This window comes from Trichosurus vulpecula, chromosome 6 (assembly GCF_011100635.1).
Source record: "Trichosurus vulpecula isolate mTriVul1 chromosome 6, mTriVul1.pri, whole genome shotgun sequence".
Taxonomy (NCBI): Eukaryota; Metazoa; Chordata; class Mammalia; order Diprotodontia; family Phalangeridae; genus Trichosurus; species Trichosurus vulpecula.
Window position 1 is genome coordinate 233,091,707 of NC_050578.1, and position 20,603 is coordinate 233,112,309.

The 20,603-nt window shown below is 35.7% G+C and overlaps 1 protein-coding gene across 1 annotated transcript in view; it reads left to right on the top strand.

The window, feature by feature from the left end:
- Positions 1-20,603, top strand: part of PRMT3 (protein arginine methyltransferase 3) — a 160,746-nt gene that overhangs the window by 131,614 nt on the left and 8,529 nt on the right. The window contains exons 14-15 of the mRNA XM_036763634.1: positions 10,682-10,732; positions 10,924-11,011. Of these exons, the coding sequence (XP_036619529.1) occupies positions 10,682-10,732; positions 10,924-11,011 (139 nt within the window). The remainder of the gene's footprint in view (positions 1-10,681; positions 10,733-10,923; positions 11,012-20,603) is intronic.

A 20,603-nucleotide genomic window follows, 5' to 3' on the forward strand; every position in this document is an offset into this window, starting at 1 on the left:
TTCCCTCTCTGAGTGTTCACGGCTCTGCTCTGTCCTAGCTATCTGATCATTACTTCACATTTTCCTTTGGTTGATCATCTGTGACCCATGGCTTTTGCATGGTTGTGCTCAAGGTTCTGTCCTGGATATTCTCTGTCTTTCTTTTACTCCCTCCCTCTCTCCCCTCCAACACACATACTACATTTCTACAGAGATATCTCCCTACTCCACTTACTTATATTCAGTTCTCTTCCATTCTATAGTCCTTCCTGCCTCCTCAGATATTCCACCTGGGATATCCCAGAATTGTGCCTTTCTACCTGCCCAATTTCTGTTGAAGGAATAACTATCCTGCTATTTTCACCTAGGTTTACAGCCTTGAAATTATCCTTGATCCTTCCTTCTTCCTCATTCCCCACATCCAGTCACTTGCCAGGCTTGTTATTTCCCCTTCTACAACATCTCTTGTATATGTCTTGTTCTCTTCACTCACATAGCCACCAAACTCAGGTTCTTATCCTCTTTGACCTGAACTATTTCAGCGTAGCCTCCTCATTGGCCTCTGCCTCAAGTCTGTCCTCCACGTAACTCAGGAACCACAGGTCTGACCATATCACTCCTCTGGTCCTCGAAGTGGTGGATGTAATGTTAATTAAGGTGAGACCTTTTTACTGTTTTAGAATGGTAAATTAATTATCTTTGATTGAGTCTAACTAGGTGCTAAACCCCAGGCCCAAACCCCTAACTACTAGGTGCTAAGCCAGTGTGGGCGTGAAGCCCCCAGGACCCTAAGGGGGGTTGCTAAGAACACAGCCAATAATATGCGCCTGAGTTCTGGTAGCTCAGATGATGCCTAAATACTGTATGAAAACAGAGAACAAAGCTATTTGCTTGAAGCTCTCACTCCTGGAGGAGTGTTGTCATGGGACTCTGGACAGCTGCTGTAAGAGCCTCCAGGCTGGTCAACCCAGATGTTGATGGTTTCTTGGTAACTGTGAATTATGATTTGGTCTGTTTATATTGTGTATGCTTGTAATTTGTTTGTATTTGCTCTGAAGTTCAGGCTGCTGGCTTTTCCTTCTGAACTAAGTGAGTTTATATGTGTATGTTGGATTAAAGTAAGATTGTTAATTCCTTAACGTTATTTTCCTTAGTAAAGCAGATCATCTGGCCGCATTCTTATTGGGCTTTTGTTGGTCTTTCACCACCACAACAGCTGCTAGCCAAATTGTTGCTACAAAGGAGTGGGGAAAGGATGGAGGAAGGACCTGACTTTGAGTCCGGCCTCAGAAATTTGTTAGCTCATGACCCTTGGCATGTAGCCTTTCTGTGCCTTAGTTTCTTCATCTGTATAATAAGGAAATTGGGCTCAATGAACTATATAAATAAAGTCCCTTCTAGCTCTCAATCTGTGATCCCGGCTCAGACAGTTCAGTGGCTCCCAGTTGTCTCTGACAAAATTAAAATTCTTCTGGTTGGCATTTAAAGCCAAGGCCATTCTGCCTTTCCAGGCTGTTTACATAGTACCTTATTGTACTATGTTCTCCTTGCTGTTCCTCAGCTATGACATCCCATCTCCTGTCCCTCTGCCTTTGCTCAGGCTGTGCAGCCCCCATGCCTGGAAGGTGCTCCCACCTCACTTTTGCATCTTAGAATCCCTACCTAGCTCCATTCGAAGTTCAGCTGAGTAGGAATAGTTGTAGTAGCATTAATAGCTAGCATTTATATAGCAGGGTAAGATTTTCAAAGCGGGTGCTATTATCATCCCCATTTTATAGGTGAGGAAATGAGGCAGACAGAGATGAAGTGATTTGCTCAGGGTCATATAACTAATGTCCGAGTCAGAATTTGAACTCACGCCTTCCTGACTCTGGCTCCAGCATTCTGTCTACTGTACCACCTCCCTGCATGAGTTCAAGTCCATCCCATGCTTGTGACTTTGGTGATACTCCTGGTTGTTAGTGCCTCCTCCCAGTTACTTTGTATGGCTTCCTTCTCTTGTTCAGGGTATCTTCTCTTTTCCCTAACTTAGGCTCCTACTACAGTGCCTAGAATCTAGATGATACTTAACAAGTTGTTTATTGAATTGACTTGAATTCTGGATCCATCAACCAGGATTCACTAATCCTCAGGACTCAAACCTTCTTCCTCTGCTTGGTGATGATCTCTCCCCTCACACCTGTGCATCTGCATCACCATTTCCTGCAAGATGCTAGCAGCTTTCTTCCTCTGAAAGTCTAGCTTCACCTTTGGAAGGACTACAATATCTGTTATTCAGCTCCCAGTCTTTCTTCCCCTATGATACTTATCAGGGAAGAGGAGAAGTAAGAGAAGACCTACTTATTTGACACTGACAAGTCACTTCATCTCTTGAGCTGTAATTTCCTCATCTCTAAACTGAGACAGTTTGACTAAAATAAATTTCTAGTGTCCCTTCAGTCCGTAGAATTCTATGATTCTTGAAGAGTGAAACAAACTTTTATGTCATCTTCTGCATACAGGATATGGAGATGTATGATCAAGGCAAGGTGGCGTTTTGTGAACCATTGGTGACTTTTACAACTTGTTTGAATTTGGAAACTTTATATATGTTACATTACAAGATTCAGTAAGTTTTTGGGAGGTACACTAATGAGTTACTGATTGTGCAGCAAACGTTTTCCTTTTTCTGTTCTCCTAAGCGAATAGTTTTCATTGAAAGTAAATTCCTATCTTAAGCCTAGTTTTTCTTAACTTAATCTTTATGTTTCCAGTGCCTTAAAAAAATGACCCCAAAGATTATTACTTGAGGTATTCATTTTCAGTTTGTCTTATAATTTCAAATATTATTTATGGCTATGTATATCATTTTAGTTCATTGAATTTTAGCTTATTTCTGTCATGTTTATTTTATTAATACATTCTGGTTTTGAATTTCTTGGGTCTCTGAATTTACCCTACATTCATATTCTTCTGCCTTAAGATAAAATTCATTTTGAAATTGTATCTCCAGAAATAGCCATGTTTTTATTTTACATAACTGGTTACAGGAATATGCTTTGCTATTTGTTTTCATTGTCTACTGTGTCAAAAACAGTATTAATAAGTTAAAATAAAAACACACCAAAAAGTATGCTCTAATTTTGGTTTTCCTATGTACTTTACAAATAGACCCATTATATTGTTAGCACCCACTTTCTGCATCTGAAACAAGGACAGTGAAAAATGTAAATGTAAACGCTTTGTTGATCTTTTATGGCAAAAGTTGATTTATTATAGGTACTTTATTAACATAGAAAGACTGTCATTTTTATTAATGTCAACTTAATTTTTCATTTATTCCAACTTCATCTATTTAATGCATTAAAATATCCTTTGATTTCATTGACTATACAGAATTTGAAGATGACCTATTACAGAAATTCCATAATTTAGCTCTTTAGTTTTAGTTTACCTGATTATTCTGAATTCTGCTTCTGCAGTCTCTTTTCCATTTATCCCATCTAATCTTTTCCCACTGAGACTACTTTAGTACAAGCCACTGTTACCAGGTGCTTTATCTATTGCAGTAGCCTCCCAGCATGTTTTTTCACCCCCATCCTCTCCCCTTTCCAGTCCATCTTTTTTGTGGCTTCAAGATTAATCTTTTTCACTAGTTGTTTCAAGGCTAATCTTTTTTTGCTTGTTATTTCTCTCCTTGAAACCCTTTAGTTCCTCTTTTTTCCCTAATGAATAAGGTTCAGATTCTTTAACCTAGCATTTATGTCCCTCTACAATTTTATGCTACTCTTTCCAGCCATATTTCATTCACTTTTCTACGTATACAATAAACTCTAACAAAAGTGAACTGCCTGTCCCTTTTAATTCCCTCCCTTCATCTGGTGAATTTCTACCTATCCTTTAAAAATCCAACTCAAATACTGCTTTTTTCATGAAGCCTTCCCCATTCATTCCATTTGGCATAGGTCCCCTCTCCCTAAAATAAAAAGTCTTATATAGTACTTTTCACCTTTCTTTTGTAATTCTTATATTGTATCATAGTTATTTAGGTGTATGTGTCATATAAGGCTATGAGCCCTGTGTGAGTAGAGATTGTTTTTTTTCCTAATCTTTGAATTCTGCCTGGTCCAGTGCTCTATACACAGTAGAGGTTTAATATATTTTTAATTTAATTTAGTTGGTATGTTAATTACTAATATTTCTCTCACCCCTTGCATTAGCCATTTGAGTATCAGAACAATGAATTGTTTATGTCTTAATGGTGACAAATCCTGAACAACTCTTTCCCAATTGTATAGTTTTCCCCTAGTCTTTGTTGTGCTGTTTGCCTATTCACTGAAAACTAAATGGAAGACTTTTCCATCTGCTTTTGTAATTGCCACTAAGTAGACATCTTTGATGATTGCTGTTAGCATTTAACAAATATTTATTTATTTTTTTTCATTGTGGACACCATATGCTGTAGGCTTCATATCCTTTTGTTTATTGTTGCTGCCTACATGTTCTTAAAATTACTGATGAGGAAAAATGAATTATTTCAAATTGGCACAACTAGTAGAAGAGATCAAAGAAATGTAGGCACTTACTTGAGGTAGTCAAGAGAGAGCACGTCTTGATCACCTTTTGCTGTGGTGGCAGAAATATTCATGTCATCACTTTCAGTTCCTTCTGCCACAAACAGCAGCCAGAGTAGGGCAGGAGATAATGATTCTGGAAGGAGGAAACCTAGAGAGGGGGAATGAGAGGAAAAGGCATGTTTATTACCAAATTGTCTCTGGATTAATAGGTAGAGGTCATCTTTGATACATTTAATGAACTCTACAAATATGAACATTGTTACTGTAAAAACAATCAGAAGACGTAAAAATGCGGCATTTAAATAAGGGGGTAATCCAAAGGTGGTTCTTGGAGAAGAAAATAAAGAAGATTGAAGAGTGATTTCATCTTGCATTAAGATGCAGCACTCAAGCTCTCACCTCTTTTTTTTAGAATCCCTTCAGATTCCTTCAAAGCTCAGCACTGGAGAAGATTACTTTACCATTCTATGCCTCCATTTCTTCATCTGTTAAATGAAGATGTTTTCTAAGGTCCCTTGCAGCTCAAAAATTTTATTAATATAATTTGAAGTACCATTTTCATTATTTTAGAGTTACTATGTTGAATATTTTTAGTCTCCAATGACATTTTTAGTATTTGACCACACTCAGGATTGAAAGTAATTAGTTCTACCCAGTGAGCTTAGTAAAACAATAATTTAGTAAGTTTTACTGCATAAGTAATAGAAAAAGACATACTTTTGACAAGAATTGAATATTATAAAAGAGATTTAGAAAAAAATAGTGACTCTTTGCATTTGGAAAAAAAAAATCTCCATGTTCCAAATGTTTTAGTTATTTACTTGGTCTTCTCTGGTAATCTAGCAACTGAAACTAGATAATGCTATTGCTTTCTATTGCTGTCTAACAAAAGGTTGTAAAAGGTGCCGATTTTTCTGTTAGTATGTTAAGATTTAATAGCCCCAAAGGCCAGGTATTGAGTTTTGTTTGGATTATGTATTAATATACAAAATCCAATAAATGTTACATTCTCCACAGAAGAAGCATATAACACAAATTAGCTTTATAATGATTTTCAGTAATCAATGTACTTCACCATATTTTATAAGCTTTAATTAATACCTCTTTTTAAAAATGCATCATTTTCCCATTAACCAAAATGGTGACAGCATAATTAATAGTTTTTTTCTTCTTAAAATCACAGAAGTCAGAATAAGTATGGGAACTGAAAATGTTGAATTTTGTTAATGACTCTTTTTTGTACTACCACATGAACTCTTTAGTTACTTTTTTACTATTGGTTTTTCCCCCTTTCACTTGGGATCTTAATTGTTTCAAAGTTTTGACTACTTTTATCTATGGTGTTTCTACTTCAGTTTAGAAATTACATTTTTATATCATTCCCTAAAACTTAAAGTATTTTTATTCCAGACTTTGGATCATAGATTTAGAGCTAAAAGGGACCTTAGAGGCCATCTGCTTCTGCCTCCTTACTTTACATCTGAGGAAGGTGAACCCCAGAGAAATTAATAAGCACAAAGGCACCCGAGCAGACTGAGAACTTGACTTCAGGTCCTTTATTTCCCATCCCGATGCTCTTTCCACCATTGCACGCTGTGCTGCCTCCATGAGAATCTAAAGAAACAAGCTGTGTCAGGGGTCACAGGAGGACAAAGCAGCCCCTCTTTCCCCTTCCAAACCATATTGCCATTTTCTTCATAGGCGCTGGCTCGCTACATTTATTCATTAACATACCAGTTAGTCAGCACATGTGTACTAGATAACTAGGATTTGTTTTCCTACCTTTTCACAAGAAACATAACATGGCAGTTATACATTGAAAGGCTTCAGAACTTACCAAACTGTGACTCCAGATCAACTAGAAAGCTTGCCTCCTCCCCTTCAGTAAAAGTGTAATCTGTTCTTGGTACAGAAGAAAGAAGGCATTTTCAGACATGAAGAATGAGTTGATTTATTTGTCTTATTTGTTACTTGATTTCTCATTTGATTTGCCTGGTGAACAGTGAAGGGGGAAGGAGTCATTGGGAAGTGGTGACAGCAGTATAAAAAAGATATCAACAAAAGTTTTTTAATAGCGGTTAACAAAGCAGTAAATAAAAAAGATGCCAAAGTTCAAACTCCAGAACATCTATATGCAATTTCATTTGTTTAGAAGAGGTTTTTGTGTTGTCAGGAAAATCTTGACTTGGAAAAATAGCTTTTAGATAAGAAAAGAGATTGTATAGCTTCTCATTATGACATTCTCCATTTTTGAATCATTGAATAACATGTGAAGATTGTCAACAGAACTCATTTTAGTTGTCTTTGTCTTGACTAGGCTATACCATTTCCTGCCTTCCAAAATATATCCTGTCACTGTAATCACATCCTGGAGGGCCAAAGTAAAATAATGTTAATACAGGCCTCTTTATCTGTCATTGAGAAGTAGCATGGCAGAGTGAAAAAAGAGACAGCCAGGAGTCAGGAAGAATAGGATTCAAGCAAGTCCTGCCTTGGTCACACACTTGCTGGATGACCTGGGCAAGTCATTTAACCTCTGAGTACCCTCAGGCAGTTCTCCAATGGATGTATGACATAGACATAAAAAGGTTACATCATAAACCATCTAGAGAAGCAAGGAAGGGAATAACCTTTTTGTACCTGTGTATAGGGAGGGATTGTCAGTGGCCAAATGAGTTATAGAGAGGATCAAAGAAGATAAACTGGACAACTTTGATTATAAAATTAAAATGGTTTTGTACAAACAAAACCAACACATTTTAAATTAGAAACAATTGGGAAAAAATTTATCCAGCAAATTTCCCTGATAATGGTCTTCTAAGATATTTAAAAATTTCAAAATATGTAGGAACAAGAGCTAGTCCCCAGTAGATAAATGATCAAAGAATATAAGTAGGCAGTTCTCAAAGGGAGGAATCTAAGCTATCAATAGCCATGTGAAAAAGTGCTCCAAGCCACTAATAATTTGAAAAATGGAAATCTGAAATTCCAACTTTCACCCTACAGATTGACCAAGATATCAAAAAAGAAAATGACACTTGGGAAGTCTTTGGGAAACTGGCATACTAAGGCACTATCAGTGGACCTATGAATTGGTCTATATGTTCTAGAAAGCAATTTGGAGCTATTCCAAGAGGTCACTAAACCATTTATTGTCTCACCCACTTACCTCTGCTCCCCATTTGAAAAAATAAAGAAAAAATCCTTGCAACAAAAATGCATGGGCAAGCAAAACAAATTCCCATATTGTCTATGTCCAACTCCCATTCTGCATCTTGAATCTGTAACCTCTCCGTCAGAGGATGGGTAGCATAATTCATCATCAGTCCTCTAAAATCATGTCTTTCAAATTTGTTTCAATGTGTTTATCATTACGATAGTTTTGTTATTGTATAAATTGTTCTCTTGATTCTACTTAACTTCATTCTGCATCATTTCATGCAAGTCTTCTTACTCTGAAACACTGTACCTTTCATGATTTCTTATAGCACAGTAATAGTCCATCACATTCACATGCCACAATTTGTTAAGCTATTTCCCATTTGATGCCCTCCCTCCCCCAGTTTCCATTTCTTTTCCACTACAAAAAGAGCTGATATAAGTAAATATTTTTGTACATATAGATCCTTTTTCTCTTTCATCTCTTTGGGGGCACACCTTATAGCTGGATCAAAGTGTTAAGTGACTTTTTAGATATGGTTGAAATTTCTTTCTAGAGTAGTTAGGCCAATTCACAGCTATACTAACAATGCATTAATGAGCTTGTTTTCCTGCAGTCCTCTAACATTTGTCATTTTCCTTTTTTTGTCATCTTGGCCAACCTGATGAATGTGAAGAGTATCATCAGAGATGCTTTAATTTGCATTTCTTCAACTATTAGTTGGACCATTTTTTTTCATATGACTATTGATAGCTTGGATTTCTTTCTTTAAAAATTGCCTATTCATATGCTTTGGCCATTTGTCAGTTGGAGAATGATTCTCTTAGTCTTACACATTTGATCAGTTCCTTAAATGTCTGAGAAGAAAGACTTATCAAAGAAAGCTTGCTGCAAAGAATTTATTTTCCAGTTAATTGTTTCCTTCTAACTTTAACTGTATTGGTTTTGTTTGTGCAAAAGCTTTTTAGTTAAAATTTATAAATAAAAACTGTCCATTTTATCTTCTAGGATCCCTTCTTTACCTTTTTTTTGTCATAAACTCTTTCCCATCCATAGATTTGAAAGGAAGACTCTTCTTTATCTAATTTGTTTATGATGTATATTCAAGTCATAAATCCATTTTAAGCTCATCATGACATATGGTGTGAAGTGTTCATCTAAACCAGGGGTGGTGAACCTGCAGCCTCAAGGCCACATGTGGCCCTCTTGGTCCTCAAGTGAGGCCCTTTGAATCCAAACTTCACAGAACAAATCCTCTTGCCGCAGGTTCCCCACCCCAATCTAAACCTAATTTCTATCATACTTCTTTCAAGTTTTGCCAGCAGTAGTTATTTTGAATGAAATTTCTCTTTCTGTTTTTTTCCTGCTGGATTTTATTGGCAATATACAGGAATGCCGATGACTTATGTGATTTTATTTTGCATCCTGCAACTTTGCTGAATTTGTTGTCAGTTTATTTCTGTAATATTGAATTATTTGTTCTTTGAATATTTGATAAAATTTTCTTATAAATTCATCTAGTTTTTGTTTTTGGGAGTTCCTTTTTTGCTTGTTAAACTTTTAAAAATTAATATTGGGTTACATTTCTTTTTTAATCTGAGTATTTTATATTTTGCACATATTCATTTATTTTAAATTGTTGATTTTATTGGCACATAATCGAACACCATAGTGTCTAATTCTTTACTTCTTCACTTGTGAATTCGCCCTTTTTTGTTTTTGATAGTAATTTGGTTTTCTTTTTAGCTAATGGCTAATTTTTTTTTTCTCCAAAAAACCCCCAAAATCCTATTATTAATTTAATGGGAACTTTTTGCTAACAGTTTTGTAAATATCTTCTTTCATTCAGAAACCTTCCAATTTGGTATTTAATTGTTTTAAATGTATTGATTTTTGTGTGTGTGTGTGGGGGGGTGTTATGCCCAGTATATATTTCCTTTTCTTTGATAATGAAAGTGTTTAGAGAGATAAATTTTCCCCCAACGTCTGCTTTTGGCTGCATCCCACAATTTTTTATGTTGTTGTATTGCTGTCATTTTATTTCGTGAAATTATCTGTTGTTTCTATGATTTGTTCTTTGAACTACCAATTCTTTAGAATTAAGTTATTTAGTCTCTAATTATTTTTAATCCTTTCTTCAGTAGACCTTTATTGAATATAACTTGTTGCATTGTCAGTAAAGAATATATTTGATATTTCTACTTTCTGCATTTTTCTGGGAGTTTTGTATCCTAATACATGATGCAAAATAGATTTTATTCTCTTTTAAAACTTCTCGATATTAGATTTTTTGTGTGTGTGTGCATGATTATCTCTCTCTGAGTTTACCATGTCTCCTGTTCATCCTTTCCCTCCTTCCTTGTTTCCTTATTTCCCTCCTCCGGTGAATGTATTTCTATACCAGAGTCTAGTGTGTGTTTTTTAACCTGTTCAGATAAAAATAAGTTTGAATGTTAACCTATTCCACCCACCCCTTCCATGTGTTTTGTATAGTACAGTCTTTGCTTTCTCACCTGTATCTTCTATAGACTAATTCTTAGGTGAAGTCACTCTTCCTAGATCTTAGTTGGAGTCTTGTGGAAGAGGCAAACTGTACTGCTTCCAGTCATACCTTTTGACTAAGCAATACTGCAACTAGGCCTGTACTCTGTTCAAGTCAAAGAAAGAGGGAAAGGAGGATCCATACATGCAAAATATTGAATAGTAAAGATGATACTAATAGTGTTATGGAACTAAAAGTATCATTTCACCTGTACTGGATTGAATAAACTTTTGTGAGCTAGCGTGGGAAAATATATCGTGCTAAGGAAATCCAATGAAAAGGGCAGCTCCTTTGCCTGTAAAGGGAATATAACTTGAGAAATAGATCTCTTTGTTCAGTGATCTGGGAAGAGATTCTCTACCAGAAAAAGGAATAGATAATCACTAATACTTTAATATGATAATCTAGTCATTATTATTGTTCCTTTTTTCTTTTCTTTAATAGGCAGTTGCTGGCTACTTTGATATTTTTTTTGAGAAAAACTGCCACAAAAAAGTAAGTATGACAGGCTATATAATGAGTTCATTTTATTAAATGTCCTTTTTTTGTCTGGAGTTTGCCTCTTTGTTGATACATATTTAAGCATATTTCGCTGTTGCAAGCATTTGCTGTGTGTTTGGTATTGATTAATGTAGCATGATATTAAAAGTCTTGTACTCAATTACTTTTGAACTCTGCCTCTACAGGTCTTATTCTCTACGGGTCCCCACACTACCCCAACTCACTGGAAGCAAACAATATTTCTACTTGAGAAGCCATTTTCTGTTAAAGCAGGTAAGAAGAAAAGTAGAGTGGGAAATGTTTTAATTCAGATAACAATATTCCATCCCACAGTAGTACCTACTATATTCAAGGTGCTGTGGTACTATGATGTGGAAACTATAGCTATCACTGTCTACAAATTTTAATTGAGAAAACCTGGTTTTTGAAGGTGTTTTGGTAGGGTGAAGTGATTTTTTTAAAAGTGGGCACTTCTAAAGGGAAAAAAAATAAACATTCTTCTTTACTTAATTTACGTATTTTATAGTATCATACGTTGATGAATAGCTATCTGTTCTGTTCTGATAAATAAATTAGAAAGGTTACGTTATTTCTCCAATATCAGAGGAATGTGATGTTACAATTGCCCACTTTCTGTCAACCTTATTTATAAAGTAGAAATATTAAGAATATGCATCGATTAAATATTTTGATCCATTTCTTTTTCCAACACAGATACGTTTGACATAATACATATTTGTCATGGGTAAGAGTCTTTAAAATAATCCCCATTTTATATAGATTGTATCTTTATAAATGTCAGGCACAATGTAAAAATTCTTCTCCTGAGGTCACCTCCCAGCACTGCCTCTTACCACCTATTCATGAGGTAGGAATGGGAAGTTAGTGTGGGGAGTAAGCTGGAACCAGATTGTGAATGGCTTGAAGTGACTTGAGAGGTTTCTGTTTTATCTGAGAAGTAGTAAGGAGCCAGTAGAGCATTTGAAGTAGAAGTGTGGCCTAGTCAGATCAGTGACTTGGGAAACTTGCCCCCCCCAAATTTCAGGGGCCGGTCAGTCTCTTCTCAGCCTCTGTGTCCTCTTCTATCTGAAACGCTAAGATGTTTTCCATTTCTGCCTCGAAAAAATCAGATCCAGAAAAGAATTTCCTCATCATTTCTTACATCTTTTTATCTAATAAAGTCAATAAAATGTTGGCTGTTTTCCTTTTAGCATTGAGAAAGCTGCAGTAGATTTTTGGGCAATTGAAATCCCCCGTTACTGCTCTGTCATGCCTGTTTCCCTAACTCCTCCAGGGAGGAGAGAGTCTTGGCCTGGAGTCAAGAAGACTTTTGTTAAAATCTTGCTTCAGTTATTTGCTTGCTTTGTGATCCCAGGCAAGTCATTTAATCTGTGTCTACCTCAATTTCTTCAGTTGCAGAATGGGGATAATAGTAACACTTTCCTCTCAAGAGTTATTGTGAGAATCAGATAAGATAATGTTTATAAAGCACTTAGCACAGTGCCTGGCATACCATAAGCACCACATAAATGCTTATTCCCTTTCCCTACTTTCCCTTTCCTAGAATTCCAGTGCCGTCACTTTCCTCACTTTTTTAGTATACATTAACCCTTGAGAACCACACTGGGCTTCAATTGCCTTTTCTAATCTCCAACTTTCGCATTAATTTGTTTTACTTGCCTAGTAATTATAATTTATAGTGCTCTAAAATTTGCAAAACACTTTAATCAGTAACCATTTATTAAGTGCCTGCTATGTGCCGGGCACTGTACTAAGTGCTTTATAAATATTATATCATTCTTTTATTATCCCCATTTTTACAAATGAAGAAACTGCAGTAGGCAGAGGTTAAATGACTTGTCCAGGATCAGATAGTGTCTTACAAACTCTTTTCTTTTCCTTGAGCCCTTATCTCACTGTACTCTACCAACTGATGTTCTTTTCCTTCTTCTTGAATCTTTCACTTTCTGCTGTTTTCCTTTTAATCCATCTTTTCTTTTTACTCTATCCCTAAGTCTTCCTTCAACTTCTCAAGTTCTCCAAAATTTTTCCACCCTAAATTATATCTCTTACCTTTTTATCCAATTATAACATCTTCCAAGTGCACAATTCCTAATTATTCATCCCAACACCTTCTTTTACCATCTCTCCCATACAGTCTTCTCTTTTGGAAACTGAAAGTAGAAAAAATAAACATGGATAAGTGACTTTAACTATGAGACTCAGTTTTTTCATCTGTTCAAAGAGAATGATTGCTGACTACCTGTCTTCCCACACTGTTGTGAGGAATTAACTTTCTAAATTGTAAAGCTTCATATGAGCTTCTGCTTTTTTGTTTTTTCAATGACTAGTAGGCAAAAGGATTTCAGGTCCAAGATTAGACATATAGATTGGGGAGTCAGCAACATTGAGGTGAAAAGTGAAGTTATGTGAATGAACGAACTCATAGATATAAAGGATTTAAAAGAAATATCGATATGGGGCCAAGAACTGAATGAGCCTCGAGGATGGCTCGTATTTTAAATTAAATAGAGGAGACAGACATTATCCCTGGACCAGAGAATTTAGAGAAAAATGTGGTGGTTCCAGGCCTGACCAAATGGGTTGAATTTGGTCTTGATCAAGATGGGCAACCTGATTTGAACAGCCTTCTGGATATCTTCTATCAATGAATCTAAGTGTCAGTTCTGTTAAGCAGTTTTGATAGATACTTTTTGCCTCCTTAAACATAGTGGTGCATATAAACAAGGTCATGATGAAGTATATAGGACACCATTAATAATGTTTTGATTGAATTGAATTGTACTTTGCCATGATACAGTTATTCTTTCCCAAATGCCTGAGATTTGTATGGCTGTTTCTTCTTATATCAAGTGCTCTGGAGTGCTCTGTTTCCTAAGTTGTCTGCTTTTCATTGTTGTAGTCACCAAAAGTCTGTCACATCATTTTCTAGTTGTTGTCTAGTCACTTCAATTGTGTCCAACTCTTTCTGACCCCATTTGGGGTTTTCTTGGCAAAGACACTGGAGTAGTGTGCGATTCCTTCTCTAGCTTATTTTACAGATGAGGAAACTGAGGCAAACAGGGTTAAGTGACTTGATTAGGGTCATACAGCCAGTAAGTGATTTCAGCTCAGGAAGATGAGTCTTCCTGACTGCAGGCCCTTGATGATTCTGCCACCTAGCTGCACCCATATCCTAGTACTAGCATAATTCTTTTTACCCACTTTTAATTTGCTGTTTTTAATACGTTGAAACTATAAAGGTTGATAAAAAGTATACTGTCAGTGACAGAGTCTTTAAACTCTAGTAAATGTGCTGGTAAATGTTAGTGAATGTTCAATAAGATGAGGGAAAGGGAAGACAGTGTGCTACAAGACACACTTTTAAGTGTAAAACTGCATTAGTAACATTTTCTCCATGATTTTCTTAGGTCTAGAAAATTAAAAAAAAAAAGAAAACATATAAAGCTTGATTTGTAATCTGTCAATTTCTGAGGTTAAAATTTAACAACCGGTTAACCATATATGAGCTGGCTCCAGCCCACTTCTGCCTATGAATAAATTCTAACTAATAATTCCTGTAATGTGGCAAACATTATAACTTGTTTTATAAGGCTTCCCAGAAGCCCTTTCATGGGTGCCAACTACAGGTATACTTTTCACTGTTTTTAGTTGCAGGAAAGGTTGAAGATGATCATACTTTTAGTGTACCTTGCATGTTAGTCTGACTCCAATCTTTTCCAAACCATTAGACAGGTGTCTCAACTCATGTTCTCACAAGTCAGAGCTTCTTAGATTAACTTGGATTTCTCTCCTAATTAGTAATATACTTTGCAGATGTATAAATTCAGGGCACTTTTCTAGGGTACCAATGTAGAATCATTTCTTCCCTATTTAGTTTGCTCTGGTAAATTTTTCAAATCAAAGATAAGCTTAGCAAAAAATAAATTAGCTGCTCTTAAAAAAGAGGTATTCATGGGTGCTGGAATAGCAAGTTAGAGTTTTTCTGAACTAGGTAATTTGGAGATGAACATAAAATTTAACGTTGTTCTTTTAGAATATCAAGGACTTGGATCATTTCTTTGTAAACAAGTAGCTATTTTTATTGTTATAATTTGACTACTTTATGGTTTACAGAAAATTGTTGCAGCCTTAGTTTCAAAGCTTCAGATAGTGGTGGAAGGGGTTCAGAGAACTTTGCTCTATGTGTCTGGCATGATTCTTTATGGGGTCTACGTCATATTGTAATAGAGGGATTTGGCTCTGCAGGACGTGAGCTGGTTAAATTCTCAAAGTCTGCCTCTAGTCTTGGAATAGAAAGGTGGCTGTACTCTAGTAATAAATATTTCTTCTTTATATTTGATGTGAGGGTTTTTTTTTTTCTGCTCAGGGAACATGAATTGCCATAATATTGTAAAAAAAAAAAAAAGGAAATTTGACAAAAAGAACAAGATGCAAACTTTTGTTTGTGTCAGTGCACAATAGACTAGTGAAAAAGGAAGCTAAGGGAAAGGTTCCATTAAAATAGTTTTTGAAACAGAATGGAGATGAGGTATCACCATTATTCAGGAAGATAATTTTGCATATGCCCATATGGGACAGAAATTATAGTTTGTTTTATAAATAGAAAATGTAACATATCTTAAAGGCCTCTTTGTGTGTGGCAATTCCTCTGAATTTCATAATGTTCAGCATACAGATGGCATTTAGTAAATATTTGTTCAGTAGTAACTGAAGCGGCATTTTTTTTCTTTATTTCTTTTGATCATAAAATGACCTCAAGCACTCATCCGCCCTTATGACTGTGAGATTCATTATTGGATATAGAAAGCTTAAAAATGTAACTTCAACTTCAAGAGGCTTTTGTCTATAATTCAGCTGTATTACTAAATTGAAGATAGGCCTGAAACTAAAGCAGTTGACAATGATTCTGGTAAAGAGAATTTAATTTTGGAAGATCTCATGGTTAAAATAATGTTTAATGGAAACAGAAATGAAATGGTTTTTAAGACAGTCCAAAAATATGTACCTATCCTGTTTATTATTTCCTACAGAACCTTTTTGTTTTAAAGCTTAACAAATACCAGATATGCGGATTATGATTAGTTTACCAACCATCTAGATGCTTGACAACCAAAACCTCTAAAAATAGCCTTTAAAAAACTCTTTTGATTTTGGTTTAACCATCTTTACAGAAATTGACTTTTTTATATGTGGGCAGACAAACTCCATTAGCAATAAAACAGCACACGGTGCTCATTTCCTCACTTTGTGATTGCCTAGAAGTGGACATAAAACCTTGATGGTGTTATTTTTTGCTTCCAAAAAGGTTGAGCACAGCAAAACTGAAATGGAGCGAATACAACTAAATTCCCATAAATTCCATGATTCTTTTTTCTTTCTGGTAATTGAGTTGAAGGTTAGAATGTTGAAAATGTACATTTCTTCTCCAGGATAACTATGTTGTTGTCTTAGTATTTGCTTTTTAAACAAAGTGCTCAGTAATTCAAATTTTTGTCTTAAGTAGACAATTAATAGGAATTTATTAAATAGTTAATAAACATTTGTTGAATTGCATTTAGGATGTTAATTTGAAATTAATATTTTCCTAAGATTTCCTCCTGTTCCTGACAAAATGAATGCTTAGGATATCTTACTACTGTAAGCTTTTTGAACACAGTATAATGGGCCTTTAAGAAGCCAATACCTATCCTAACTTCACTTATGTTTTTCATACTATATTTCCATACTTACTGTTGATTTACATGGTGGGGCCAGTACATGGTGAGCCAGCAGAAAACACTGAAGCATCATAGCCTGAGGGAAATGTTACCTTATTTTGAGGAAAATTTAAAAATAAAATTGGTACCATCCCTCTGTGGTAGTGATGTTGTATAGGAATAGGATAAATAATCATAATCTCCTTTATTGTTCCTGACCAGCCTCTGGTTATAGTGCTAATGAACAGGGAAATTGCCAAAAGGCAGACAATGAGAGAGGGAAGGGAAACAAAGGGCCTGAATGATCACAAAGTAGGTAATTACTGCTTTGCAGCCTGTTCCCTTTTCACATACAGTGTTAAATGGCTACTGTGTTAAAAATGAATTCTCCTTCTTTGCTTTTCTTTTCCAAAAAATCTTTTATATTAAGCTCTAGTTTAAGTTCTGTTTTCTGTCCTGTAACCACTCAGATCCTGACAGAATGTGACTGGATCCAAATAAATAAAATTAGTTAATGTCTCTGTTGAAACATATATGCTCTTTAGGCTGCATTTCCCTTCCTGTTCAATATAGGTTGTGTTAAAAACTGTCTAATATCATAATTGCCACTTGAGATTGATACTAGTGGGCAGGGGATCATCTTATAAGTATTAGGACATTGAACTTTGTAATAAAGAATCTAATCTATTTTGGCAATGCGCAATCCAGTTCACTGCTGTAGTTATTGTAAATGTTAAAAGTTAAATTTTTTTTTCTGTTTAAAAAAACTTTCTCAAGATCATTTTATTATCTTCTGAATTCAATGAGGAATCTTAATCTGTTAGCAGATGAGTCACATTGAGTTTGTGGTACTCATCTAAATCTGTCAGCGTTCGTGACATGCTTTATATGTGATCTCTGGTTATTATTGACCTCTCATTAGAAATGTTTACTGTTTTCAGTTGCATTGGCAGAGTAAGACTATTTCATTCATTTTCTCAAATCCAAGACATTCTAACTGCTAAGTACATCGTGACAAGGAATTTAACCCATTTTGGATCCACCAATATTGTAAACCCTGTTAAGCTCTGAATCAAAATATATCCCTTAATTCTAATTGGTCTTTCATGAGAAGCTTGGTTTTAACTAGGTAGATATATTTTTACCTAATACCTAGAGGTGTTTTACCCATACCTAAAGATGTTTAAATTCTCTATGTGTGTGTGTATATACATACACACGTACATATGTAACTATATTTATACATATATGTAACAACAAAATATATTTTTATCCAATGTTCTTTAAAAAAAGAAACTTTAAAACCAAAATAAAATGACCAACTTTGTACTTTGAAGCTTAATAGCGGATTGTATGAAGCTTAATAATAATAAATTATGTTTTTTTTAGAGTAGAGTAAATCATCAGCTCTCCAACTGTATCATCTATCAAGAACACAGCTGGAAGCATCAAAATTAGCAGTCTTTGAAATGATCAAAATAAAAAAAGTCCGTGTACTAGAGATTATATTTTAGCTGTTCATTCAGAGTGTCTTAACATTTTTACTTTTTGCTTATTTATTTTTACTTGGCTCATAATTCTGTTTTTTTTAATTATCAAACATTTTCCTCCCTCTCCCGAACTTGAAAAAAAAAATTACAAATCAGCATTGTCAAGCAAAACAAATTCCCATGTTGTCCATGTCCAGAAATGTGTGTCTTATGCTGCATGTTAGTCTATCATCTCTGTCAAGAACTAGTTAGAATTCTTCAAAATCTGTCCTCTGGAATCATCCTTGACATTATGTTGATCAAAGTTATAAGTTTTTCAAAATTGTTCAGTTTTCAAGTGTGGACCTTATGCTCTAAATTCTTCTTGTGGTTCTCCTTTCAATCTGTATCACTTCCTAGAAGACGATAGTATTGTACTCACGTCATTCAGCTGCTAGAATTTCTTTAGCTATTTTCCAATTGTTGCACAATCCTTAGTTTCCAGTTCTTTGCCACTATGAGCGCGCGCTCACACACACACACACACACACACATACACGCACGCACGCGCACGCACACACACACGCACGCACACACACACACACGCACGCACACGCACGCGCACGCACACACACACACACACACACGCACACACACACACACACGCACACACACACACCCCGCCAGAAGAAGGGCCACCTATTTAAGTGTGGAAGGGGTGAAGGGGGAAAGAGTGGCACAAGATATGAGTGATATGTGAATAAGTCAGGAGGGGTGCAGGTAGAATAGCTTCTGGGTTTTTTTGTTTTTTTTTTTTTTTTGGTGAGCTATGAGCCAGGTGCTTGGCTGAGAGGATGAATGAGGGAGGGATGCCCTAGCAGGCCTGAGGAGGGATAAAAAGGGTGGTGAGTGGAAAAGTTAATTGGGGAGTTGGTCAAGCAGTGTCTGTGATCCTGCCGTCAGGATATCTGCTGGTTGGGGGGCTTTCTAGGTTTTTTCACCCTCTTCGTGGTGACATTCGCATGAGTTAAACTTCTTTAAGGAATGATGATAGAGTCAATGTTACTACTTTTACTTATTTCTCATTTTTTGACCTTAGTTCCTGTTTCAACAGATTGGATTAGAGGCGCAGTAATTACATGTGCTGTCCTCTCTGATCTTTATCCTTTCATCTAATTAGGTATTGATTTTAACTTTTGCCCTACCTAGTCAATGATCTGATCTGACTGCAGCCACGCACTCGACTCTGAAATGACTCCCACGTCTGTGTCTAGTTATTGTCCTGTCTGTTTAGCTACTCTCTGTTTCATTTTTCATGTTAACATTTGGTGTTCAACACATATAGTACTTTCTACCTCCCTTCTTGTGGGGGAAAAAAAGCATCTCTGATCATAGACTTGAGCCTTCTGAATTATCTTACAGTCCTTTGTCCTCACACAGTTTCTGCCTTGCTCTCCCTTGTGCCTACCTTTGCATTAAAATAATAGAATATAATGTAAACATTGACTTGTTTGGAAGATCTTGATGTAGTCTGCAGAGAATTTCTCTACTTTTTATCTTCTGTAATAGTTATTAATGTATAAGCTGTGATCATGAGCACTTCAAGGTAAAATAACAAATTGAGAGAAACCGTGTTATTTTTGCCTTTGGAATAATAAGAAAATCAAACCCACAATCTTGTGTCTTCCCCTTTCTGAAGAAAACCTGTGAGCCATCTGTATCAAAAATGTCAGTGTTTATGAGATTCATTTCCTTCTTCCTTAATATTAATCAACTCAAATGCTGATATTTCAATTCAGCCAGCATTTCTTAAGCCTCTGCTATTTGCAAGACACCATGCTAATCTCTCTTGCCAAGGATTTTAGATCTTAGAGGGTGGAAAAAAAGATAATTTGATGGGAGGGGGCCCGGAAGAGACATTAACAGGTAGGGGTGACAAGAAAGGAGGAGATGGCACCTGAATTGATCCTTAAAGGAGGCTAAGAATTCCAAGAAACTGAGGAGAGAATCAGCTCCCAGTGTAGCAGACAGTCTGTATGAAGGCACAAGAGTGAGATGTGATATCTGGAAAGGTGATGTGTGTAGGAGGATGATGTAAAAGAAGCCTGGAAAGGTATAGGAGAGCCAGATTGTGGGGAACTCTATGTCTAGATTAAGAAGTTTGTGTTTTCAACATGACTAATATAGAAATATGTTTTACATGATTGCACATGTATAACCTATATAAAATTGCTTAAGGTCTTAGGGAAGGGGAAGAGTGGGAGGGAAGAAAAATGTGGAATTCAAATTTTTTAAAAAGTGTCAAAAATGGTTTTTATATACAATTAGGAAAAAAATAAAATATTGTTTTGTAAAAAAAAAAAAAAGAAATTTGTGTTTTATCCTTTAGTTACAACTGCAAATTTTTTTTTAACAGGAGACCAGTGTGTTTTTGGAATATTAGTTTGGCAGTCATGTAGCCAGAAGTGTCAGAGACATAGCCCTCAATACTTCTAAGTACTGCTTAAACCAAATTAAAATCTAATTCCCATCTGATTTTAATGTATTGATGTTCTAATAAAAAAAGAAATATATAAACATGTATGGTTTTTAAAATCAACATGTGGCCCACGGGGATCCTTAGGTACTATTTAATGGCCCCATTTCTATTTGAGTTTGACACCAGTGGTCTAGGCA